The sequence below is a fragment of the Capricornis sumatraensis genome, chromosome 23 (assembly GCF_032405125.1).
Source record: "Capricornis sumatraensis isolate serow.1 chromosome 23, serow.2, whole genome shotgun sequence".
NCBI lineage: Eukaryota > Metazoa > Chordata > Mammalia > Artiodactyla > Bovidae > Capricornis > Capricornis sumatraensis.
In genome coordinates, this window is record NC_091091.1 from 19,805,440 (window position 1) to 19,832,620 (window position 27,181).

The 27,181-nt window shown below is 50.3% G+C and overlaps 2 protein-coding genes across 2 annotated transcripts in view; one reads left to right on the forward strand and one right to left on the reverse strand.

Moving 5' to 3' along the window:
• R3HCC1L (R3H domain and coiled-coil containing 1 like) overlaps positions 1 to 5,961 on the forward strand; it is a 59,738-nt gene extending 53,777 nt beyond the window's left edge. The window contains exon 7 of the mRNA XM_068961489.1: positions 5,502 to 5,961. Within this exon, the coding sequence (XP_068817590.1) occupies positions 5,502 to 5,569 (68 nt within the window). The 3' untranslated portion in view covers positions 5,570 to 5,961. The remainder of the gene's footprint in view (positions 1 to 5,501) is intronic.
• Positions 5,962 to 9,343: 3,382 nt separating this feature from the next.
• On the reverse strand, positions 9,344 to 26,704 carry LOXL4 (lysyl oxidase like 4). The gene is made up of 14 exons (XM_068961523.1): positions 26,425 to 26,704; positions 25,420 to 25,598; positions 24,327 to 24,532; positions 22,520 to 22,558; positions 22,142 to 22,361; positions 21,042 to 21,225; positions 20,737 to 20,891; positions 19,840 to 20,007; positions 18,622 to 18,784; positions 15,552 to 15,795; positions 14,354 to 14,469; positions 13,224 to 13,360; positions 12,755 to 12,866; positions 9,344 to 10,445 (listed from the first exon to the last, which is right to left on the reverse strand). Exons 1-14 carry the CDS (start codon positions 26,702 to 26,704, stop codon positions 10,375 to 10,377), a joined length of 2,274 nt encoding a protein of 757 aa, XP_068817624.1. The 3' UTR covers positions 9,344 to 10,374.
• Positions 26,705 to 27,181: the final 477 nt, after the last annotated feature.

Below are 27,181 nucleotides of genomic sequence, written 5' to 3' on the forward strand. Positions count from 1 at the left end.
TTAAACATTGCATATGGAACCTTTCTAATTAATGAATTTGGAATTTGGGATTTTGAAGTATAAATACTTTCCTGATAACTTCCTCTACCTTATTTTGGTCTTCTTACCATTTTATTGAGGAATCTTTGTCTTAATCCTTAAGAAAAGAGATTAAGAAAGTAATCTTGGATAAGGGAATGGCAAACCACTTCAGTATTCTTGCCTTGAGAACCCCATGAACAATATGAAAAGGCAAAAAGTTAGGACAATGAAAGATGAACTCCCCAGGTCAGTAGGTGCCCAGTATGCTACTGGAGATCAGTAGAAAAATAACTCCAGAAAGAATGAAGAGATGGAGCCAAAGCAAAAACAGCATCCAGTGGTGGATGTGGTGATGGAAGTTAAGTCTGATGCTTTAAAGAGCAATATTGCATAGAAACCTGGAATGTTAGGTCCATGAATCAAGGTAAATTGGAAGTGGTCAGACAGGAGATGGCAAGAGTGAACATTGACATTTTAGGAACTGGTGAACTGAAATGGACTGCAATGAGTGAATTTAACTCAAAAGACCATTATATCTACTTCTGTGGGCAAGAATCCCTTAGAAGAAATGGAGTAGCCATCATAGTCAACAAGAGAGTCCGAAATGCAGTACTTGGATGCAGTCTCAAAAACGACAGAATGATCTCTGTCAGTAATCCTTTATCATTGACAGTAAGTGATAAGACCACATTTTAAAGTCCAAACTCAGGAACATATGTAAAATTTCCCCATGTTCCACTTGTCAGAACGCTTAATTCCCATCTAAAGTTGGAATCAGAGTTCTCAGAATAAGCTACTCTCATTTTAAAAGCCGGCTATAATTTTGTTTCATAACTGTGTGTCATTTTACTCTTGGGGGAGGATGATTAATTGGCTGGTTCTGAAAGGCCATCTTTTGGGGCACAGGCCTGAGAGGCAGAGTAAGTAAACAATAATTTGATCCCTTAGTTTGATTAATGAAATCACTAAGAACTTAAAAGTAAAATCATCTCTGTAGGAGACCTAGTCAGCTGTAATAAAAATCTAATCACAATCACTGCCTTCTGAAATCCTTTTTAGGAATTCCGTTACTCTGCCTTCAAGGACAGCACTGCATTGCTGACTCGTAGGCTAGGTCTTACAGCATTTTCTTGGTGTCCTTTCTCCCTCTGTGTAAAGTTCCCTTCATTTCCTATCTTTTTCTTTGGGATGCAGTGTTTACCCATATTTTTGGTGTCACCTGCCTTTTAATAAACTTATATCTGTGGCCCTGATCAGAGATGAAAATGTTTACAGACTGACTGACCGGTTTACCGATTATTGCCAAGTAAATAGCATGTGTATACTTAATGTATTGATAACCATTCCACTCTCTAGAGTTAAATGCCCACTTAACATTTATGTGAGGTAGACTCCATTTCCCCTGTATTAATGGTCATATACACACTTGGTAAGCCTGAAATCTAAAACTTGCTAAAATACAGAGGTTTTTTATATCAGCCCCCCTTGATCTACCAGGTCTGTCAATCCATAAAAGAAGGCAATTAGATTAGTTTGACTAGACTTGTATTTCAAGTCTTCATGTTGATTTTTACTCTGTAAAAATTACAAGCAGATTTTGTGATGATTTTTCATTGTTTTCTTAGGTGTAGAAGTAAATTTTGAAGGTTTTAATTTCCATCTCTTTTCTTTATTGTTTTAGACATGACACCAGACTGGCCCCTTTTTCATCTTCAGCACTTTCTATTTCCTCAGTGAGAACTCAACTCATTTAATATAATTGTTTCTGTCAGTTTATTTATTATACTGAGAAATAAAAGTCTTCAAGGCTTTAGGTTAATCATTTCATACTAATATTCTCTTCTTATTTGGTTCCATGCCCTCATGGCTGCTGTTGGGCTTTCTCTTACTCTTTTAATTGGTAGAGTTAAAGTTAATAGGAGCTTTTTTTAAAAAATGCAGTCTATCAGCTATTATCTCTTTTCTTTAGTAAAAGGCAACATGTTTATTCTTTACTTTTCTGATCATATTTTTTTTTCCCACATATTTTCCTTTTCTGTGTAAATATTTTCAGATCTTGTCTTCAGATGTCAGGGTAGTGGAAAGTATTCTGATTTAAGAACTAAGGACCTGGGTTCCAGCTTCAGGTTTTCACTGATTATATAACCTTAGGCAAGTCACTTGACTCCCCCAAGCTTCCATTTCTTCTTTAAAATGAAGAAAATATATTTAGGTCTTATCCTACCCTGTATTTATGTATTCTGAATGTTCATGTTCTGTATTTCTAAATTTATGCCTCACATTTTCACTGTTTCTTTGTGCTTCTCAATTTGTCTCCCTATTCTTGCTGATTTTATCATATGGTTTACCACCAGAATTTCCTCTTATATTTACATATATTTGGTAATACAGATGTACAGTCTTTTGTTAGAAAGTGTTAGGATAGGAAATGTTTCAGAAATCTAAACTATTCTAATTTTAGAAAGATAATATGTTTATCTTTATATCTGTTTCCTAACACCAAAATCGAATCCATTAGCATTAATATTTCTATAACAGACTGACTAGTCACATTAAATGGCATATAAAGGCTATAAAGCAGCCTCATGACCTTTCAGGTTATAGTATAGTTAAAGGAATTTTGGCCCCAAGCTTTTTAAAAAACAATTTTTTTTCAGTGCTACTTTGATTTTTAAATCGTGAATTGTGGGCCACAAGTCTGTTTTTCTACTGCTCCTGGATTTGCTTTCTTATAACACCCCACATTGCCTTTCTGGTTTACCTCTCTGAGCTTATTAAAATATCTAAGTTCTGATAATTCACTTGTCTGGTTTCTTCACTTTTTCTTAGAACCCAGACCAGTTTTTGTTTTTGTTTTTGTCCAAGGTTGCCTTTGCCTTTAGATCCTCTCCTAACTTTTCCCTGTTTTTAAGGATCAGAACCAGCACTGGCCAGTTATCCTTAGTACTCTCTCCCTGGAGAACCCCAACCCAGTTTAAGCCTGCCTTCAAGCTGAGTCCAGGACTCTGAATTCAAACTAGCCTTCAGTTGGGAAGTTGCTTACCCCCATTTTTTGCCTCTTGTAACTTTGCTGCTATTTTCAGATAATGCCACAAGAGGGTGCCCAGATAGCAGCAAATTTCTCTTTCTCACGTTTCCAAGTGCCAGTCAGCTTCCTTATCAAGTTCTTTGCCTTTAAAGTTGAGTCAAATATAATAATTTTTGTAAAGTATTCTGTTAATTTGGAAAGATAACATCAAAATAGCAACTATTGATATTAACTCTAAACTCACTTTGATTTCTGTAATTCCCCTTGGTTCATGACTTGCAAAATCTTTTACAGACATTATCTGAAATAATTGCCCTTGGAAGGAGGCACTTAGGCTTAATTATCTACATTTTATAGTATCAGGATCAATGACTGACTAGCCATGAAATTAGAACTGGTATTGTGGCGCCTAGTGAAGCGCTTGGGTCACCAAACCGTGTATGGGATGTACTGTCTCGGGTCTTGGTGAAAGTGTTAAATGGAAACCGAGCTTCTGTGTTAAAATTTGAAGATGGTTTGCCCAGATGTGTGCATTTTTTTGTTTTTAGAAGTAGTTTTTATTTTCCCTTCATTATATGTGGTCTTTTCTCCATGTTGGAATTGACATTCCAAAAGATTCCTGGCTCCTGAAAGTACTCTGAAAATAATAATACTTCACTCCTGTGAAGTATTTTTTTCGTAGGACTGTAGTAAAGAGATATTACTAAAGCCCAGTGGCTACTATTTCCATTTGAGCAAAAAGGTAGAAGAAAAATATTAAAACATATTCTTGATCCCTTTTGAAATATTTATAAAGATCAGTCAGTCAGTTCAGTTGCTCAGTCGTGTCCGACTCTGCAACCCCATGAACTGCAGCACACCAGGCCTCCCTGTCCATCACCAACTCCCAGAGTTCACCCAAACCCATGTCCATCGGGTTGGTGATGCCATTCAACCATCTCATCCTCTGTCGTCCCCTTCTGCTCCTGCCCTCAATCTTTCCCAGCATCAGGGTTTTTTCCAGTGAGTCAGCTCTTTGCATCAGGTGGCCAAAGGACTGGAGTTTCAGCTTCAACATTAGTCCTTCCAGTGAACACCCAGGACTGATCTCCTTTAGGATGGACTTGTTGGATCTCCTTGTAGTCCAAGGGACTCGCAAGAGTCTTCTCCAACACCACAGTTCAAAAGCATCAATTCTTTGGCGCTCAGCTTTCTTATATAGTCCAACTCTCACATCCATACATGACCACTGGGAAAACCATAGCCTTGACTAGACAGACCTTTGTTGGCAAAGTAATGTCTCTGCTTTTCAATATGCTGTCTAGGTTGGTTATAACTTTCCTTCCAAGGAGCAAGCATCTTTTAATTTCATGGCTGCAGTCACCATCTGCAGTGATTTTGGAGCCCCAAAAAATAAAGTCTGCCCCGTTTCCACTATTTCTCCATCTATTTCCCATGAAGTGATGGGATCAGATGCCATGATCTTCATTTTCTGAATGTTGAGCTTTAAGCCAACTTTTTCACTCTCCTCTTTCACTTTCTTCAAGAGGCTTTTTACTTCCTCTTCACTTTCTGCCATAAGGGTGGTGTCATCTACATACCTGAGAGAGAGAGTGTGTGTTGCTCAGTCGTGTCCGACTCTTTGCGATCCCATGGACTGTAGCCTATCAGGCTCCTCCGTCTATGGGATTTTCCAGGCAAGAGTGCTGGAGTGGATTGCTATTTACTTCTCCAGGGGATCTTCCCAACCCAGGAATCGAACCTGGGTCTCCCGCATTGCAGGCAGACGCTTTACTGTCTGAGCCACCAGGGAAGCCCACGGGTGGTGTCATCTGCATATCTGAGGTTATTGATATTTCTCCCAGCAATCTTGAGTCCAGCTTGTGCTTCCTCCAGCCCAGTATTTCTCATGATGTACTCTGCATAGAAGTTGAATAAGCAGGGTGACAATATACAGCCCTTGATGTACTCCTTTTCCTATTTGGAACCAGTCTGTTGTTCCATGTCCAGTTCTAACTGTTGCTTCTTGACCTGCATACAGATTTCTCAAGAGGCAGGTCAGGTGGTCTGGTATTCCATCTCTCAGAATTTTCCACAGTTTATTAAAGATCAGTAGACTGGGAATAATGGCCAGTTTCACTGAAGCACTAATGCAGTTGAGAAAGAGAACTAAAATAAATAACCTTAATAGCAAGATAAGAATCTGGATCCTCCTTGGTTCTGACTTCTATTCCATACTCTTTTAATTTCTATTAGCCCAGCCCTTTCTCTTTTTGTTGTATAGTAATGCTAACACTGTTTCAACTTACAAAGCACTTGGAAAGTTAAAAATATTAACTCTTGGAATCAGGTAAGAGAAAACCAGGGAATCCACCCATTTCATGATTAAAATTTGCCTTGTAATTCAAATTAAGAGAAAGCTACTGGTGATGTGAAGTTATACTACTATTTTTAACGCTGCTTTTATTTACAGAGAGAAAACGACTGGAAGCCAAGCAACGGGAAGCCATCTGGGAAGGCAGAGACCAGTCTGCAGTTTGAACATCACTTGATGAAAGGGATAACTCCAGGAATTCAGAAAGTACTTCCAGTTTTCAGAGGATTTTTCCAGACCTCTGTGTACATGCAGACGTGCGTGTTAATGAAAGAAAGAGATAAAGCGATCAAGACAAGGGCTGACTGGGTATAAGAAGAAGATCAAGTCCTGTTTGTCTTCACTCCTACGTGCAGTTCTTTGGAATCGCCTTACCGTGTTGGACGTGACAGGAAGCCATCAGCTTGGGAGAAACTTGGAGGATGTGGCTTCCAAGAATCCTCTGGACAGGGCAAGCCATGCTTCCAAGATGTTTTAAGTGAAAGCAAAACAGAGGATTCAAACCTGTGACGATGGAGATTTAGGCCCTGCAAAGGGAGCGTGTTCTTAGTACCTCACAAAGCTGAGACCAGCAATACTGCGGGGGGCAGATGAGGCAGGTGGGGGACAGAGGGGAGGGAGCCGCTAGTACCGGGAAGTGGACTGGTATCTGGTGTAGTCGGTATTCACAGAATCTACACTGCCGGCTCCAGAACCCCAGAGCGGGTGAACCGCAGCAGGTGTAGGCATTTGGACCCCAGATCTTGTACTAAGCCGAGTGCCTGGAGCTGCTCCGGCTGCATGGCAGCCAGGGGCTTGCCAGCGTCATTCCTCATAGGAAGCTAGTCTTGGGAGCTGGGTGCCAGTTCCAGTTTAAACAGCACTATCATGTTATAAGAGGGAGACATTAAAGCCCATTTTGTGATATACATCACTCAGCTGTTGGTCGGTTTTGTCATTCCCACAGAGAAATGGGAGAGCAATTCTCCCCTTATTTTCACCCCTGTAATGCTGTGTAGGGGATTCGGTGGGCCTGTTGGTTTAACTGAACCCTGCTGAGTAGACTGCTGATCATCTGGTGCCCGAGAGTACACTACAAAAATACTCCCCTGGGATTGGTTTATGGCAGCTTCTCTCCCCTTCGTGTCCTCTTCACACATCCCCATCCCACCCTCTTGCCTTTGCCATTTCGTCCAGTCTGACATCCTGCAGAAGCCATCTGGCACACAGTGTGTTTCTGGTATGGTCTTCTCTGCCCATGCCAGAGGCATTTGGCAAGCCACACCAGACCGTCCATTGCAGTGAAGAGCAGCCAGAATCAAACACACACCTCTGGGCACTGAGAGATTTCCTAAAAGACACGGACAAGTCAGAGCTGTCAGCTCAGGCTGTATCCTTCTTATATCTGCATTCTCAGTGTTTTGGGAAAGTAGTTCTACACTAAAGAGATGGTAGTGCTAGACGCTAAGATGCTGAGGTAGCAAGAAACTGTCTCATTGTGCTTTCAATGAGGGCAGCAGCCTCATTTTTGTATGATTCAGTGCCCATGACAATGATGGATTATTAGCATTGCCTCGAAGATGGTGGAGTGGAGCTCTGTGCAAACGTTCCTCAAATGACACTGGCCTTGGGGTCTCGATCCTGCTGCTATTCCCGTCTCTGAGCCCTCTTACAGTTCCTCAGCATTGTTTTTCTCTGTTCTGAAACTGTCCCTTGTTCACATTCAGTACCTCCATTCCAAGTTTGGGGGAGTCATTAAGTCCTTCTCCTGACCCTCTGCCCCAGAACTGCTTAGGCCAGGCCCCTCTCTTTGGTGTGGCCATACAGCTTGAGCTTTCTGTCTTCAGAGAACAGAGGCAGGTCTATTTGAACACTGTGGCTGCACTTGAAAGAAGATGCAGGAAACTAGCCAGGTTTCAAACTGAGACAGTGTGCCTCTAAGGTATACCTTTGCTCTGTTTTGATTCTTCAAGGTTGAGAGTGACCTTGGATGGTAAAAAGAAAAAAAGCGATCATTCCTATCACTTGCCTTTGAGGTGCTTCCCCCAGCATTTTGGCTTTTAAGGGCATTGTTACTGGTAACATATAGTCCCATATTTATTACTCAGTTTTCTTACAAAACTCATAATTTCAAGACATTACTTTTATCCTCATTCTAATGTTATGTACTTGGTGGCCAGTAACTTAAACTTTTTTTTCCAGATAATAATCAGCCACGTCTAACTTTGATTTATAAGTAGATCCAGAGAAAGGATTTTTTTTAGCCAATACTGCAAGGTGTGGCGTGCCCTTGTTTCTACCATTAGTAGAAAATGTGCTTTTTAGTTGTAGTTTTTCCAGTAGAGGAAATTAATATACATTGGCTGGAGACAAGAGGGCCTGCTCAGGCCCAGCACAGACTACGGTGAGCTTGTCCAGAGGGGACCAAATCCTCGGCTGTATCCACACCATGCCTTCACACACACAGCTAATTGGAGAGCTCCTTATAACTGCCACTGGCTCTCTTAGATATTCGATAAGATAGCTAATGCACTCTGCTATGCATGTATATTGCTTCCAATATGTTGAACTTGTGAATCCCAGTACTACCTGGAATTTATAGTAGGAAGATACATTCCCCTTTGATTTCCAGTATACTCCTCATAGAATGGAAGTCTTTGTGGAATAGGAATAAATTAGGCATCTGAATGGTAAACTGAGTTCCTGATACTTCAATTTCTGTGAGACTGAAGAATGCCAAGGTGAAAAATATTCGGACATTTTTGGTTCTGTCTGGAATTTGGTGGGTGGTATTCTGTTAACATTCCTCCTTTAGTTACAACTCATGCCAGCCACATCTTCCCGTGTCCTTCCCTTTCAACTCAGAGGCGTAACAGCACAACCCTTATATAGCTTTTTCCAAGAATTAGAACTGGCTGCCCCTATCACACGTGTGATGTGGGCACTGAGACAGAGCAGAGCCGGTGGCTGGCCGCCTGGCCTGGTTTTTCTGGCCTTTTTGGAAACCGGATCCCGCCAGAAGCTGCGGGTAACCTCTGTGCTGGAATCCAGTCATCAGTCACCACACGCTCCCCCACCAGCCACACATTCTTTCACAGACCATTAGCTGCATGTGTGACTATAATGTTGTTACTGTTTGGGAGATGTTTGCTGGATCTAACAGGAAATCAGTCCTTCCCTTGTTTACCTAAACTGCCATGCCAAAGTCTAACGCTCCCTCTGCCCAAGGAAGGAGATGAGGAAGTTGAGGAGAGGTAAAGGGAAAGAAGGAAGAAAGCTCTCCTTTGTATTCACAGAGGATACCCCAGGGCCGATATCCCTTTCCACTCCCTGAGGAGGGGCAGCTCTGTGTGGGGTTGGGAGCACTATGGTAACTCTGCCCCATCTACCACCATTCACTTCAGCCTTGCAGCCTTGGTTGTAGAAGTTTACCATCTTTGGACTTTTTCCTTCTTCCCTCCTAACTGCTCATCTGTTAACCTTTCCAGCCCTTGATTTACCATGGAGCCTAGGGAGGGAATCGGGAAGCAGTGTGTGTGTGCGTGCTAAGTCACTCAGTCATGTCTGACTCCTTGCAACCCTAGGGGCTAGCCCTCCAGGCTTCTCTATCCGTGGGACTCTCCAGGCAAGAATGCTGGGGTGGGTTGCCATGCCCTCCTCCAGGGGATGCGTCAGTAGCACGTGCGCCCCACACATCTTAAGAAACCAGGTCACTGGGAATGAAAAGGGGTAGAGTTCGTGTGCTGGGAACTGCCAAGAATCACAGCCAGCCTTGCTTTGTAGCAGTCCATAGTGAGCAACCTTTATTGGCATGAGGGCGTCAGACCTGTGAAGATCATCTCTCAAGTGTGTCCAAGTGGAGACAGGATTAAGAATCACGTCCAAGAAGATCATAGATCTTAACCTCACCTGAGCAAGAGCATATCACAGCCACATCGAGCAGAGATGGAGGCCTTTCCTAGGTTTAATCCTTAACTAAATTAAATCTTCCCCCTTCTGACTTCTCCATAGTCTAGCCTTCACTCTACTAGACCTGTCTTCTTTTTCCTGCAGAGATGAGTGGCCTGTTTGACAGATGTTCTTTCCACTTCAAAAATTTATTCAATGGAAAGTTCACTCCAGAAATCTGGGGGACTTGACATTTAGGCCAGGCCTGAGATGCACAGTGATCTCGCCTGCTGGATTTATGACAAGTATTTTTCCCTGGCAGAGACCCTGGCAGCAGCTGGGGTCTACATTGCCCCAGCCATCTTTCTTTTGGGCCTTCTCTTGCTGCTCTGCAGGAAGGCTGTATCTGGCCACTTCTGTGAATCCTGCCCTGTCTCAAGCACTCAGGAACTGGTGGTTTGGGCCCATCAGGAGATAAGGAGATGCCTAAGGCCTAAGCCTCCAAGGGCATTAGCAACAGCCCATATGTGCAGGAGGATAAAGGTAAGGACACTGAAGAACAGACTCTTGAAGAGCAAGACAGCTGAGTTCTAAGCGTGGACAGATCAAGCAAGGGGCTCAGTTCACCAGCTTCTCTGCCAGGTGTGACTTGGACACAAGCTGTGTCACTCAGAGCTCCTAGCAGAGAGCTGACTCCTCCTCCTGTGTATTTCGGCCCTCCTCTGAGACATCTGCAAAGCACCATTTAGATGGGGAGCCAGGCCACAGTCCATTCCTAAGGAACTGGTACCTGCTGAACCAGGAGCTCAGGGGCAAGATCCTGGGAAGACCAGGTCTCCTTAGAGGAGAGGAGCTCAGCTGAACAAAGCCTGGAAGCCATAGTCTAGAGACCAGAGGCCCCCAGGGATCAGACCCAGAGCCATCCTGAGGGAGCGGTGCCATTCTGGTTTGGTGATCTTGCCATCTAAAGGCTTCCTGAGTGGGTTCCTGGTGCCTCTTGGTGCTAGCCCCTTTCCCTCTGCATCAGGGCTCGGTGAAGGGCATGGCTCCAGTAAGCTGAGGTATCTGGTGTGTGGGCAGCAGCTGGGAGCGTGTGGTGACGGCTTCAGATGAGGTTGTTCCTGAGACGCTGCTCCTGCTCCTGGGACAGCTCTGTGTTAGCTCGGTATGAGTCCCCTGTGGACCAAAGGACGACAGGTAAGTAGCTGACCTCACCAGAGTCCCATCCCCTCACTGACAACTTCACAAACACCAATACATCCTGTCTGGCTTGGCCTTTCCATTGGGTTAGTCATGGGCACGGACAATGACCCGTTTTAGAGAAATAGATGCCAACAGGTGCCTAGCTGCAGGAACATGGGAAAGAAGAGGCTATCGCGTGGGAAGGGTTGTGCTGGTCACTCTCCTTGCCCCCTCCCCACATTCATTCTCTATCTTTTGTTCTCTCAGAGCCCTGGAGACCGGACCCCTAGAGACTGCCTCACCCTGGCTCCCTCCTCTTCTGGCTTCTGGTTGGTTTAGCTCAGTGGGAAGCAGCAAGACACTAGAGGATGGAAGGAGAGAGAGGCTGGGCCATTTCCTACCCCGTCCTGCAGCAACGGTCTCCTGCGACTCCACCCCACCAGCTCCTCCTTCCTCCTCAGCACAAGTGTTCACCTGGCTCCAGGGCAGCCTTTGCCCGCTTAAGCCCAAAGTGATAGCAACATTTCAGTCTTCCTTATCCCTGGATATCTCAACATGCTCCTCTCCCTAGTCCTGCTCACACCTCTGGATAGCCCTCTCATTAAATAATCTTATACTTGCACTTGAGTGTGCCCTCTGTTTCCTGCAAGGCTCCTGGAGGGGTCAGAGCTGCGCTGTTTCCTTCCTTCCTCACTCCCCTGGACCCTGTGCAGCCTGCCGCCAGTGTTATGGAGCCTCTGCCTCCACGCCAGCAGCCTTAGGTCTCTGGGCTCCAACTCCTAATTCCTCTCCTGTTCCTGTCTTGCTTGATGGCAGCAGAATCTATTCCAGTCACACAGCTTTCAAATCCTTACTCCTCACTGTCTTCATCCACTGCCAGAGTTATCTTCTGAAAACATAAATCTGACCTTCTTGCCTCCTTGACTGAAATTTGTTTCTGGTTTCCAGAAGTCCACTGGATAAAGTCCATTCTCTTAGCAGGAACCATCATAACCCTCCCTGCAAAGAACACTAGTGGACTTTGGGTACATAGCCCTATTTCACAATAGAGAAGTCTTCTGCGTGGAAATGTTTTCACTGTCTTAAAGCTGGAAGGTGGTGGAACTGGATTTGGTGCCCAGTGAAACCTTCTGAGGCCAAATGCTATGCTCTTTCTCCTGATCTTCCCCTCTGACTTCAGTCTCCCCTCTGAAATCAGCACAAATGTCCCTTCCTCTGGGGAACCTTGGGCTTCCCAGGTGGAGCTAGTGGTGAAGAACCTGCTTGCCAGTACAGGAGACATAAAGAGATGTGGGTTTGATCCCTGGGTTGGGAAGATCCCCTGGAGGAGGAAATGGCAACTCATTCCAGTATTCTTCCCTGGAGAATGCTATGGACAGAGGAGCCTGGCAGGTTATTGTCCACAGGCTTATAAAGAGTCAGACATGACTGAAACAACTTAGCACTGGGGAATCTTGACTGGCCCCCAGGCTGCTATTCAGAAAGCACTCTGCTTGCTCAGCCTTAGTTCACAGTGGTGTGGGGTGCTCAGTAGGACTGGGGTATCCATCTGCATGTTTGCTTACCCTACCTGACACAGCTCTGCATTTTACTCCTGTTTAATTTCCCAGAGCCTGGCACAGTGTTCGACACAGAGATAGGTCTTAACCCATGTTTGTTGACTAAATGAATGAGTCTGCTCCTCCCCCTATGTGCAAAGTGAGGGTGTGAATGCACACACCCCACAGCAAATGCAAGCATTTAAAGGTTGAAGACAGAGGAACCGCTACCTTTCTTTACGGGCAACCACCTCCTCACTCTGGGGTGTATCTGCCCTCACTGCATCACTGCATCTTTGTCTGAAACTACCAGTTCTGCAAGCGTGCAGAGCCCTATTCTCCATGTAAGCAGGGATCACAGCTGGAAGCAGCAGCACAGATCTAGGGCACTTTCGTATTTGCCTGTGAGGCAGCCAGCCTGGGATGGAGACAACTAAGATCCTACGAAAGGAGAGGGAATAGTAATAGACTGGGAAAGGGAAATCCTGACTCGGCTTGAAGTATCAGGAAAGATTCCAGAACAGATGGGAGACTGCATTTTCAATCTGAACACCCTTTAGGATAAAGAGGGTCATGGAAGTAGTTAGTGGGTGAGGTGGGTGAAGTCTGTTCTGGAAATCCACCTTCTATGAAGCTATCAAAGGACACCCATCTCTGTTCCATCCCCAGCCTTGTACATGCACACTCTACTGCACGTAGGGATGCTGAGGGTCTTCCAGCACCCCAGGCTCGCGTGGGGCTGGCCGCATAGTGGCCCGCAGGTACCTGTGTGGCAGTTGTGCAGCCAGACCCGTTGCCCGTCGTACTTGCAGCGGCACCGCATCATGTTGTTTGAGAAATCTGACTCTGCCACCTCGAACTTGGGGTTCACGACCACCTGGAGTGAGAGAAGCATTGGCTGAAAACAGGCAATTTGGCTTCTGTGATAACCTTTACATTTCATGCAGTCTTGGCAAAGTGTGTTGGTATTCCTCATTAATCCTTACAATCACCCCCAGGAAGTAGGCATTAATATCCTTTTTTTTTTTTTTACAGATGGGGACTGAGTTTTGACTTGCCTGTTGTTCCTTGACTCAGGACTCAAACCTAGGTCCTGGATCCTGATTTTTTTTTCCCCTACAGTGTAGCCCCTTCAAGTGCCAGACATGTCAGAGATCCTATTTATGAAGCTCTTCCTTCATTTGACCTCAGAGAGCTTTCAGAACATCTGGAAGAAATGGAGAAGCCCCCTTACCTGGAAGATATAATCCCCAGGGCCCACGTCTGTGATATCCACCCATTGGCAATCAATGTCATGTCGGTAGGTGTCCCAGCAGCCAACGGTCACTCCCTGTTCCCCAAAGTTGGCACACGCATAGCGCCTTTGCATTCCTATAAGGGAGGGTACTGATGGTGACTGAGGCTCTCAACAGGTACTCGGGACAAAGTACCTGTTAGGTCTTTCACATCCTTCAACATTTAATCCTCATACCAGCCTTGCCAATTGACTGCAGTCAGACTAGGGACCTGAGCTTCCTAAAGATCCTGCCTATCAGAGCCAGGTGTCCTACTAACCACGAATCCAGCACTGTACCAAAGTCCATCTGTGACAGAGATCATTTATTTGGATGCTCTAGTGAAAATTCCTGTTGGCCTAGGGAATGTGATTGGAAGATTTCAGCCCTCTATGCTAATTCACCTGTCCATCCAACCTGGTGTTTCACCATGCCCTTTCTAAGGGCTACGATTTGTGGGTATGCAAATAGGAATCAAACAAGCCATGTTCTCAAAGGATCAGTGGAAGTGAAATAGGTCAGCAACTATTTTCCAAAAAAAAAGAGTTAAGTATTTTAAAAGTGGTACACAGTACACTGCACTTCCCAGGTGGCTCAGTGGTAAAGAATCTGCCTTCCAATACAGGAGATGTGAGTTTGATTCCTGGCTAGAGAAGATCCCCTAGAGAAGGAAACAGCAACCCACTCCAGTATTCTTGCCTGGGAAATCCTATGGACAGAGGAGGCTGGTGGGCTACAGTCCATGGAAATAGTCTGACACGACTTCATGACTAAACAATAATATACAATCTGCTGGGAATGCAGAGCAAGTAGAGAAGGTAAGAAATTCATCTTCCTTTGTTTTTTGGCTGTGCAACACAGCTTGTAGGATCTTAGTTCTCCAGCCAGGGACTGAACCCAGGAATGAAAGCAGGGTCCTAACCACTGCACAGCTAGAGCACACTGCACGGAATTCCCAGAAATCTGTCTTTTTGAATTGCCTCAAGTGCTGACCGTTGCCAAGCCCCAGTCTCCAGACGCCTAAGGCTGTTGAGCAGGACAGAGGGGTCCTGGCCCCAAAGGGGCCGGGGGAATACAGGAAACCACGCACCTGTGGGGCAATTTGTGTCCTCTAGGCAGAAGCTGGCCTTGTGCCCCTCGGCCACCTTGGAGCCGTTGAGAGTGAGGAGGTCGTAATGGGTGAAGACCTCAATGCTGTGGTAGTGCCTGCGGGAGAGGCAGGGCTGTCAGCCCGGCAGCAGCAGGAGAGGAGCCGGCAGGGAGGACGGAGGCACCAGGCCCCATCATTACCCAGAGAGGAGCGTTATAATAGCAGGGCAGTGCCCTTCTCCCTCCCAGACCCAAGATTAGTATGACCCTGCCTTCCCGGCACTCCTGCCAGGCAGCCAGACACGGCTGCCCCCATCCCGCAGGGTCTCAGCCAGGTGCGGAGGGGTCAGAGCTCCAGGAGATGCTGCCTGACGACAAGGCCAGAGCCCTGCGGGTGGAAGGAAGGGACACAACCAGAGACTAGCCCAGGAGCGGAGCTGCGGAGCCTATGGGACACTAGCGCTGCTCCCTGCCAGCCTGGGCCCAGGTGGCTACTGTTATTGCCAGTCCAGTTCTAATGACAACTCCATCCATGCTACAGGGAAAGATGCTTATTATCTCAGCGAAGTTGAGTCCCAAAGTCACTGCCCACTCCTCTCAGCTTTCCCCACCCACGGCTACGTGAAGAAAAACAAAACAAAACACCCTTTTCCATTCTGCCTTTGTTGTAGACAACGTCTCTCCTTCTGTCCGGGCTGGAAGCTGCTGATAGGAAAGAATGCTCATTGTCCCCTTCCAGTGCCAGCAGCGCTTCCTTGCTCCTCCTTGGGGGCCTCGCTTTGCTGCTGCAGAAATCAACCAGCTTTATCTGCAGAGCTAGGATCCTGGACGGAATGGCTATTTTGGGTCTCCAGGTTTCTAGGTGTCCTCACTTCACCTGGCTGTTAAAGACAAGGCTTAAGGCCTCCAGAGAAATATCCTTCTAACAGAGACCAGCTCTGCTGGTGAGGACCACTCCATAGGATACCGCAGGGGAGGTGAATCCATGGGTATGTCCAGGGAAGGTGAGAGAGCAATGGAAAGGCCAGCTGATGCTCAGGATTCCTCACTGCCTCCCGGAGGCAGGGTTGGCAGCATGTCTAGGAAGGAAGGTTCTTTCCCTGAGCTCACACCCACCCCTCCCAGGAAGGATCAGACTGGTTGGGTCCCTGCACCCTGGTTTTGGCCCCCTAAGGGCTGAGGCCCGAGCAGGCGCTCACCTGTGGCACTGGTGCCAAATCCAGCTGTGGCGCCCCATCTTGGGACGGAAGTCGGCCCGGCCCAGGTTGTGGATCTGTGAGGAGAAGCGCAGCAGACGCCGGTGTCCGTAGGGCCAGTCCATGCGGTCAGCGGACTGAGACAGGCAGTTCTCTTCATGGGCGCAGTACAGCAGGCTGAGCGGGCGGTCCTCCAGGTAGGCGGTCTCCTGCACCAACTGGGCGTTCATCACGAGGTCTGGGGCACCTGGGCACCGTGGAGACACCAAGGTGAGGGAGGTAGCCAGTTTTGCTCTCCGGCCCAGGGGACAGGCTTGCCTCCAGATGGAGTGCTTTTGGAGGAACCAGGAGAGTAGGGCGGTTTAGGAGTCAGAAGATTTCCCTGGTGACTCAGACAGTAAAGTGTCTGTCTGCAATGCAGAAGATCTGGGTTTGATCCCTGGGTAGATCCCCTGGAGAAGGGAATGGCAACCTATGATGGTACTCTTGCCTGGGAAATTTCACAGACAGAGAAGCCTGGTGGGCTACAGTCCATGGGGTCACGAAGAGTTGGGTACAACTGAAGCAACCTAGCACGCAGCATGCATTAGGAGTCAGGAGATGTGAGTTCTGCTAACAGGAGAGATCTATCACCTTAAGCTGGGAGGCTGCTAGCATCACAGTGGAGCTTGCTGGCTTCATAGCTAGACTACCTGGGTTCCTGTCTTGGCTTAATTTCTGTCTACACCACTAAGGGGAATGGCTTATCCTTTCGTCTATCATTTTCCTCATGTGTAAGATGCAAATAATGAATAAAATGAGTGTGACAGCACCTGTAACGTGCTGAGATCATGGGGTGGCCCGTGGCAAGCATGCAGTGACATAAGTAGCATTGCTCTTGTAGAGTATACCTTTGCCTATAAGCCTGGCTCATATAACCTCTCAGAAGCTCTGCTGATGCCAGGCTTGTCACCTCAGCTCTTTCTCTGAGCCTTAGTTCTTGCAACGTGAGAGGGAGAGGGCTGGAGATTGCAAGAGTTCATCTCTGAACCTGCTCCTGGGCTCTGCTGTTCTGGACCATTCTGCTACATTGTCTGAGACCGTACTTCCTCCAGGGCTCCTCTTCTACCCTGATGGGCACCGTGGGTGTTCACCCCGGGATACTGCGTGCCCGGGTGCGTGGCGTCCTCTTCTACCCTGATGGGCACCGTGGGTGTTCACCCCGGGATACTGTGTGCCCGGGTGCGTGGCGTCCTCTTCTACCTTGATGGGCACCGTGGGTGTTCACCCCGGGACACTGTGTGCCCGGGTGCGTGGCGTCCTCTTCTACCCTTATGGGCACCGTGGGTGTTCACCCCGGGACACTGCGTGCCCGGGTGCATGGCGTCCACTGTGCTGGAGCCTGCTTCTCCACAGGCTGCTCAGTGCCTCTGTGGTTCCCTTCCTGCCACAGGGGCTCTTAGCCTCCTCGGGGCCACTGTGCCATCACTGTGGTCCCTTGTGTGCCAGGGCAGAGATGTGGAGATCCACAGCTTTTGCCTTGTAACATCGAGAGAGAAAACTGCCAATTCTCAATGCTCGTTCATGCAAAAACTGGGTTACAGTTTAGATTTGGGGCAGAGCCATCGCTGACAATGGTGAGACGGGAACACGGGTTTATTTTCAGTGAATGGGCATCAGGGTGGGAGCTGGTTTGCTGGATGATATCTCTACTATCACTAAATGTTCTTGGAATGCCGAGGTATATTTTGGAGACGGACAAGGGTATGCCCATGGGCACACCCTAGAATTTCTGAGGGAAAGGAGTTCTTTCAGAGAGAAGAAGAGACAATAAAGGCAAGAAAGAAATGAGAAAAATCACAGAGGAGAAATGGGGACGACCACAGGGATGGTGGGTTGGCTGCTTGTGCTCAGCCGTTGTGAAGTATCAAATGAATTCAGGAGGAAAGCTGCCCCTCCATCGAGGGCCACAGGGTCCCAGGAGGGGAGAGGGTGGGGAGCCGGCCCCCAGTATGCTGGGCGCTGTGGCTGGAGGCCCACTCAGAAACCCCAACACCCTGCAGGGGAGGATATGCTGTGAAGGCTGGTGCTCTTCCAATGGGCGCTGATTAGAGTGAAAGCCCTAAGCTTGCTGATGGAGCTGAAGGATATCTTGGCATTGCAGCCTGGCTTGGAAGAAGGTCATGCAGCCACTTGGGTCAGTGGCAGCCTGCAGCCTCTGGACTGGATATAGTTCTTGGCCCAGACCTGGTTGGCATATGTCAAACAAAGGCTGCTACCATAAGAATCTGGGAGTGTGGGGCAGATGGATGCCTCAAAACAGTCTTGACCTACAGTAAAGCCTTTTGGGTAAATCCCACAGCTCACCATAAGGCCCATGTGTCCTCACATTTCTATGCCCTCTACAACAGCGTTCAAACTCTTCTTACTACAAACTACAGTAAGAAATATATTAATATTTTCTGTTGGGATGTGCATGCGTGCTTAGTCGCTCAGTTGTATCTGACTCTTTGAAACCGCTGGCTGTAGGCCGCCAGGCTCCTCTGTCCATGGGATTTCCCAGGCAAAAATACTGGAGCGAGTTGCCGTGCCCTTCTCTAGGAAGAAAGACCCTCGCTGGATCTTCCTGGCCCAGGGGCTGGACTCGAGTCTCCCACATCTACTGTACTGGAAGGTGGATTCTTTACCACTGAGCCACCTGGGAAGCCCTATTTTGTGACACACAGACATAATATCAAGAGAAAACTACCATCCTTACTAAATGCAACATGTTGCTGCTGTTGTTTTTAAACTACTGGTCATGACACAAACACTGGAAAACACTGTTGTGTATCCTCACATTGTCAGGTACTGTCTTAATTCTTACATTAACTCCATGAGCGGGGCGGAGCTTGTTTCCCCACGTGGCAGGTGACCTGGCCACACGTGGCAATGACAGAGCTGGTGCTCCACATCCAGCCCTCCCTCCACTCCCAACCCTGGGGCCTGGGAGCTGGAACCAGCTCTCAGGGCCCTCCCTGAGGATGGGAGTTGCAGGCTTGGCAACCCAGAGGAGCCACGTCCACCCATCCCACTGGCCCCTCCCGTTACTCACTGTCCGTGCAGGAGACTCCGGCCGAGAAGCGCCCCGTGCCGTGGGAGCAGTGCACTGGCCCATGCCTCTGACACTGCTGCAGGGCCAGCTCTGCGCCTGAGCAATGCACCCCACTCATGACCACTTCTGTGGCTCCCGGCGTCCCCTGCCAGTACCAGGTGTCCTAAGGAAACAGCCAGCATCCCCCAGTCAGGGCTGAGACATGCTCTTAGAGTCACCTGACTCCATCTGAGGCTTGGACCCCGGCCAACGGCCCTCACCCAGCTGTGCCCAGCCTCGGCCTGACAATCTTTAGTGATGCCACTTTGGACCCCTCTGGTATTAGACACGTCCTCCAAGTATGAGGGCAAAATCCACTGCTGTGGCTTCCACCACTGGCCTTGTTCCCATCACGCTCCCTGACTGCAGCCCTCAGCTGTTTGAAGACGATGGTCTTGGTCCCTTCCTGTCCACTCAGACCTGTCCCATTTCCCTAGCTGTTCTTCATCCAGCCCTACATGGCCGGTTGTGCTCAGGGTCGAGCCCAGTTCTCCAGGGTGAAGGGTGCCCAGTACTGCCAGGCAGGCCACTGAGGGTGAAGCTGAAGCAGTTTCCCCATAGCAGCCTTGCCCCAGGCCTCTTGATTTCATTTCCTTGATATCTTCTGAACCTATCCACCTGTCTCCCCCAGGACTGCCGCTAGCCCCGTCCAAGCCAGCAACATTCTCAGCTGGGCACCTGCAATAGTGTGTTCCTCTGTATTCACAGTAATCCCTACCCCAACAGTTTGCCAAATAGCAAGGAAGAAATCTTTTAAAAAAAAAAAAAAATCTGCCTTGCGGGCTTTGAATGGTCTTGCTCCTGCCTCCTCCTCTACCCTCGCACTGCACACCGATCGATCACTCTAGAAGCCGCACTCCACCCCTGATTTCCTCCACCAAGTCAGGTGTCCTCTGGCCACAAGGTCTTCACATGGGCTGTTTACTCCTCTCCCACCTCATCTGGCTTACGTCTGCTCATCTCTCCTGCAGATACAGCTGTGTGCCTGTTGTGTGAACATTTTAGGAAGAACCGCCTCCCTCCCGTGACCGTGGCGACGGACCGCTCCATGAGGCAGGAACTGTGTCTGGTTCACCACAGTCGCCAGCACCCAGCATTCCCTGGTGCATAGTTCCACTCATAACTAATTGTTGAATGAATGAATGAAGGGTCGGCAGCTTTAGCATGGCAGAGACCTACCTTGATGGCATGGCTGGCAAAGCCCAGGCCAAGCTGTCGACAGGCCACCATGGCTTCGCTGAGGCCCCAGTGGTCGCTGCACACGGCCCCCCAGCGCTGGACGCCGTTCACCTCCACCTGCACCTCCACCACCCCCTCCTCGGGGCTGCGCCCACCAGCCAAGCGCACCTGCAATGGTCAGGGGTGTGTGAGGAGCAGGGCCAGTTTAGGAGGGGGAGAGCGTGGGGCTGCTGGCTGGGAGACCTGTCCAGGCCAGCTCACCACGCAGCCCTGGACACGACACGCCCCTTCTCTGGGTTGCTCTCCTCTGTAAAGTGAGGACATTTTATTGGGTAGTCCCTAAAGTCCCTGCCGCTTGAGAAAGTTGACTCAGAGTGCCTGCACCCAGGCCTTGCCTTCCATCTACCTGAAATCCTGCCATTGATGATGACTCACCAGTTGCCAAGTGCTTTCATATCTATCGTCACATTCAGTGACCCTCCGGGACAGCTGACCCCATTTTACAGAAGAGAACAAGGTCAGAGACAAGAGACTTGCCCGCCCGCAATCCACGTCAGCATGATGCTTGAATTCTGACCACTCCCTGGTGCCGACACCCTGCGGCCCTCTGCCCATGGGCCGCTTCTCTCTCAACTTCACGGGCGACCTGAGCGGGTGGGGCAGGCAAGCCCATCTGCCTGAAGTCAGTCCCCTTGAGCCTCTGCCGTCTCTGAAGGCCAAAGCCTGGCCCTGAGGGGAAGCAGGCCAGGCCAGGGTAGACTCACAGAGGAGAGGGCGGTCCAGGCTGGCTCCAGGCAGGCACTGGGGCCCAGAGCTCTAGCTGCCTGTCACAAACCCTCCCCACTGGCTGCATGCAGTGTCTGGGGCTATCTCAGGGCTGCCCAGCCCTGGGCTCACCTGGTCCCGGAAGCCCATGTTAGGGACGTTGCATCTCACGGCAGCATCATTGTCGTGCTGGCAACCATTCTGGGACCCTTCCAGGGAAGGGCAATCGCCGAGGGTCCGCTCATATCCCCTGCAGCGTACTTCACTCAGGTGGATGGGCCCCAGCGCTACAGCGGGGAGTGGGGAGAAAGGCCGTGTGAGGCTCCACCTTGGCAGCCTCACCCCTACGGCAGCTGCCCTGGGCCCCAGCACCCTGGGACCACCAGACCAGCAGCACACCCAGGCTCTCCCACCCCACCCCAGGCGTCCTCACTCACCCTGGCCCAGCTGGGCCCCAAAGAGGGCCTCCCGAGCAGAGCCGAAGCCGAGTTGGCGGCACACGACGCTGGCGGAGATGAGGTTCCACCCGTGGTCACAGACGGTGCCCCACTGGCGGTTCACGAGCACCTCCACCCGGCCCTCGCCCACCTGGGCCCCCGAGCGGAGGCGCACCTTCATCTCCTGCTGGGAGAACGCCTGGCTTCAGGGAGGGTGAGGAGGAGGCAGGCATAGAGGCTGCAGCCCCTCAATTCAGGCAGAGCCAAGGACTGGAGTTCTAGTCTCATCTCTGGCTCCTGCAGCTATTGCCTCGAATAAGTCATTTTCCTCAGTCCTCTCCCCCTTCCCCAGTAACAGAGAACCACCACAATAATAATAGTAATAGCAAATTCATAAATTGTTATGTAATAACGCTAACAATAAATGTAATAACAAATTCCAGCCGCAACAAAAGAGCCTCAGGAGTTGGGGTTCCTGGGCTTCACAACCTGCCACCTAATCACTAGGCAAGTCCCTTCCTCTCATCCAGCCTCACTGCTGCTTTGTCCTTCGGGGCTGAACCTAGAGCAACGCTCCCCCAGCAGATCTGTGGAATGATTTTAGAGACCTGCGGGGACGTGGTGCTAATGAAACGCATGGTGGGGAAGTCATTTCGGTTAAGTCTCTCCCATCCCTTCCTACACTGTGAGGAGACCCTCTCAGGTGGAGACGTCGGCCTGCAATGCCTCCCTAGCACTTGCTCTTTGCTTTTTATAACGAGGGCCAGGCTCGGGCTCAATACCTTCGGCTCTCAATGGGATGCAGCTACAGTGTAATTACAGTTTTTATGGTTACCTTCTATTCCTGGCCAGTGATGTCAGCTTTCCATTTATGGTAGGGTTATAAATGGGCCCTTTTAAATAAATCCCAAAGTTCAACCATTCTGGGACTTGCTCTCCTCCTGGTCTGAACCAATGTCCTCTTGATGGGAGGTTCGCCCCCCTCCTCCCCTGACTCTCCTGGAGAGTCCCCTCCCACCAGTCAGTCCCTCCCCACAGAGCAGGGTCCTGTGAGTGGGGCCTGGGCCTCCAGGCCTGCGGGCAGGGCCCTGGGGACCCACCTCTGCCCTGGACTCCTTGCGCCCTGGCTTCGCCTTTGGAGGACGGAAGTGGGGCCCTGCCACACAGCTGACCACAGCATGCATGCCACCCGGGCAGGCCGGCCGCAGCTTGCCCTGGGCTGGCGCCACCTGCACCTGGCAGTTGGCCATGTGGGGCTCTGTGCCCAGGCAGTTGACACGGTGGATCCAGAAGGAATTCTTCTTTGTTAGGCTCTTCAGTCTGGAAGACAAGTGAGACTGAGGGTGGAGAAGGGGTGCTCAGGACTCGGGGAGGCAAGGCACTGGGGAGGGGAGCAGGGCCTGGAGAAGGGAAGGGAGAGGAAGGAGGCCCTTCACGCCACCTCGTTTGCATCCTCCCGTGAGGGCACTACTCCTTACCTAGAGTTGGGGTCCTTCATCTTCGAATCCCAGACTTTCCTGGAGGGGAGCAAACAGGTGGGGAGTGGAGTGGGTGCAGAAGTCCCCGCCCTGTCACCCTGGCTCCTCAGAGCTGTGCTTGACTCTGCACTAGACTTCACAGTTGGTGCACTTGTTCACAAATCTTATTTCAATGCTGAGCTTCGCCACAGTCTGCTCCACAGAGGGAGCAGAGAGGGTGGCCGCTCCACAGATAAAGACCATCTCCACTTCCCAGCGAGGGAAAGCAGGGCCCAGCAAGGTCCCTTGACTAAACCCAAAGTCGGGTCCTCTCTGAGCTGGGCTGTCTAGGGCAGGAAGCTCCATGCTTGCCATTTCCCCAGTCTCTTTGAAGGGCAGCCTTTAGGGAGCAACCCCATGATAAGGGGCCCAGGCAAAAGTCCTCTGGGGACAGGTGGAAGTTGAAGGCCTTTCTGCTGGGGGCTGCCCACCCAGAGATACTGAGGCTGTAATCAGGGCTGCCTTCCTCATGGGTGGTAGGCAAGTCAGCCAGGCCCAGATGTGCAATTACCAGGCAGCAGGGAGTCAGGGACGCAGACCCCAGTCATGCCCAAGGATAGAGCCACGTGGCTGGTCTTGGAAATCAGGGTCAGCTAAGCCAGACACAGAGTAGAATGGCTGATTGGGGACGGGTAAGGGTGGATGACTCACGTCCTATGGGAGATTTATCCCCTGATGAGAAACATATGAAGCGCTCACTGATCAGAACGGGTAGAACCCTGACTGCTAATCATTTACAGGCTGATGCAATCTTGTGACAGTTCTGTCACGTTTCTGACAGAATATTTTTAAGTATCCTCTCCCAAATGCCTCCCCACCCCATGCCTGGCTTACACGCAGCCCAATCAGAACCTGGCTTAGATTCTGGTCGAGGAAATTCGCTGGGTCAGGGTTCAGAGAATTCCCTGTGGATTGGATGACTGAGGCCTGGATGCCCTACCAAGGACCTCAAGCCTGTTATCAGCAAAGCTTAGACCGGAACCCACACCATCTGTCCTTGTGGGCAGAACCGTATCTTTACTGCTGCTAAGTCACTTCAGTCGTGTCTGACTCTGTGCGACCCCATAGATGGCAGCCCACCAGGCTCCCCCGTCCCTGGGAGTCTCCAGGCAAGAACACTGGAGTGGGTTGCCATTTCCTTCTCCAGTGCATCAGAGTGAAAAGTGAAAGTGAAGTCGCTCAGTCGTGTCTGACTCTTCGCGACCCCATGGACTGCAGCCTATCAGGTTCCTCTGTCCATGGGATTTTCCAGGCAAGAGTACTGGAGTGGGGTGCCATTACTCAGGTCTAATTTTCTAATCAGGAACACAGTTTTACATTTATTTACATTTCATTTTGTGAGTATTCTGTGCTACAGTCAATTCTTTCTATCTGATTGGCAAGTACGATGTTTATTTTCTGACTTTTTCTAGGAGTTTCCCAGGGTCTGAAAATTCATCTTTACTCTTAATTATTGAGAGATCTATAACCCCAGAAATCCAGGGACATTCCTTGGTTGGGCCTCTTTCCCTCCCAATCCCAACACCCACTGAATCTCCTCCTATAGACATCGCTCCTGCCACTCTCCCTGCGGTCTGCAAGGTCCCAAACATATGCACACAGACACAAACACACACATGCATACATGCATGTACACACACACACGTACATACATGTGCACACACACAGGCGCACACATGCATGTGCATGCGTGTGCACACACACTCAGCCACTGCCCCACAACCCCGCCTCCTGCACAGCCCTCCTGCCTGTAGTGGTGCCTTCCTACCTGTAGTGGTGGCTGTCGACAGGTGCCTCGCTGGGGAAGCCCAGCATGCCACACACCACCCTGCTGTTGTTCCTGGTCCAGCCCTGGTCACACACCTGCCGCCAGTGGCCCTCGTACTTCACCTCCACGGCTCCCTCGGTCACCGGGCTCTGCCGCTTGGCGGTGGGCAGGATGGGCTTGAGCCGCACCTCCTCCAGCCGCCGGTCCTGCGGGATGTGTAGTCTCCATGGGCCCCAGGAGTCCTGCCTCTGCTGAGCCTGCTGCAGGTCTTCACATGGGAAAGCTGGGGCTCGGAGCACTTAGAGATCATGCCACCCAGCACCCTCATTGGACGGGCTGGAAACGGAGGCTCAGAGATGGGGAGGCAGGGGCCGAGGGCCACACAGTGAGTATGAGACAGAAGCTCGGTTTGTTTAGGGTCCTTTCCTGAACCCCAGAGAGGACCAAGCAGATCCACACCCTCCCTGGGCTCAGGATGGGAGCCTCTGGAGTTTGGGAGGCTTCCATCGGGCACAGGGGGACCTTCTTCATGGCACCCTGGGGAGGGTGGAGGAGGGACACCGACCGGCTGCTTGAGACCACAGCAGGATCCTTTGGCCCTTGAGCCCCGACTCTGGCCCTGAATGACTTAGACCAGTGCGGAGCTGCCTGCCATGGCCGCCCCAGTCAGTGGGCCTGGACCAGCTGTCCTCAAGCTGAGTCTGCCCGGCAGCAGAGGGTAAGAGTCAGAGACCTGCCCTGCCTGCCCCTGTTGTTTGGCTTGAGCTGTTTTTAGCTCCGGTTTGTTTGTGCCCGGAAGACACAGCAATTGTGGCCGGGCCTTGTGGGTGAGGCAACCCCCTACCCTCTCATGGGGAGCAGCTTCAGTGATTCCCGGCAGGCCCAGCCTCGAGTCCCTGCCCGTCTGCCTCAGGCTGGGGCCCTGTCCGTGCACCTGCTCCAAGCCACAAGCAGGTGTCGGGGCCCCCGGGGCACTTCCCCGCCCGCCCCCTGCTCCCTTTCCTCTCCCTCCTCCTCCCGGCTCATCACCCGGAGGCCCTCCATTCCCTGAGCACCCCCTCAGCTCAGGCAAGGGCCCGAACAGCCTCCTCACCTGGGGCCCAAGGGCATTGGAGACCCTCTCAGAAACGTAGCCACGCTGGCGCTGGGGATGGCATACCACCCCGACGTCCTCTGAGTGAGTACAGTCACTGACACCCCAGCCGTTAGAACTGCACTGGTCCAGGGAGCTCTCTGTGCCCACACAGTGCACATTGTCCAGCCAGATAGGTCCTGTGGGGGGAGGATGAGTGATGCTTGGGGACAGGCACAGAGAGGTAAGTCATGGTCTCTGCCTCCTGGATAGGACCCCACTTTCCTGTCCCAAAATCTGAGTGGGAAATGGGGGTGGGAGAAAGCAGTTGGTTCTCCTGGGAGCTTGGTATCTACAACCCTGCCTACTGCCTCCTCTCAGAATCAGATCCCAACGGATCTGCTTTCGGAAAATGCCAGGTAGGTCTAGCAATTAGGTCTATCTGTTCCCTCATTCATCCGTCTAGTCATTCACTCATCAGCATTTGCTGAGCACCTGTTGTGTGTGGTAGGCTTCCTTGGTGGCTCAGCAGTAAAGAATCTGCTTGTAATGCAAGCAACGCAGGAGACGTGGGCTCCATCCCTGGGTCGGGAAGATCCCCTGGAGGAGGGCATAGCAACCCACTTCAGTACTCTTACCTGGAGAATCCCCATGGATAGAGGAGCCTGGGGGGCTACAGTCCATAGGGTCATGAACAGTCGGACATGACTGAAATGACTGCACACATTTTATCATGAGTCTACCATGTGGTAAGTGCTCAATAAACATGACTGAAATGAGTGCAGGCACACATGCATTGTATGTAATTGCTATGTTCAAAGAACTTAGAGTTGAGTGGTGGTGATGGTGGCAATGGTGATGGCCTCATTGCAAATGAGAATGCAAGGGTAGGACAGGTCATTTGAGCTGGGTATTCAAGGATAAGTGGGGGTCTCATCTGTTCTGTTGGAGTCTCAAGGAGCCCACCCCTGAGAGAAGCCCATTGCCATCCCCCTGTCATTCTTCAGGGCAGCACCAGTTACTCACCCTCCCCTGAGCCATACTTGGCGCTGTGGGCCCAGGTCAAGGCACCCTCAAAGCCTAGCTGGTGGCAGGCCACCGTGGCCTCCTGAAGCGCGAAGTCGTCATCACACACGGTGCCCCACTGACCCTGGTGCAGCACCTCCAGGCGGCCCTCCTCTGGCCTGCTGCCGGGACCCACCAGCCGTAGCTTCATGGTGCCGAGTGACTGTGACCTGCTGGGAGGAGCCTGGCCCAGCAGCAGGAGCAATGGGAGCAGGGGGAGGGCGGCTGGTAGGAACCACATTGTGGTGACTTCAAGGGCAGCTGGAGTCAAGGCACCTGGGGAACAAGGAAACATGACAATGATCACCACCTCTGACCTCAGGCCACTTCTGCTGGCAGAGACAAAGGACGGCCTGGGCCCTTCCAAATGTGTGTGTGTGTGTGTGTGTGTGTGTGTGTGTGTGTGTGTGTGTGTGTGTTGGGGTGTTGGGCTGTGTGTGTGTGTGGTGGCACAGATTGAGTCTGGGCTCTGAGATTAGTCCATCTGGCTCAAACCCAGCATTCCTTAGCTGTAAGTTTAGTTTTCCTGAATCTCAGTCTCCTCATCTGTAAGGTAAGGGTAGTAATCCTTACCTCCCAGTGTTGCTGTGAGTGTTGAATAAAACACTCATAAAGGGCTTATCATGAGCCTACCACATGGCAAGTGCTCAATAAAGAGCTGCTTTTGATGTAGTCTCCTATGGAGGAAGGGGCTTCCCAGATGGCACTGGTGGTAAAG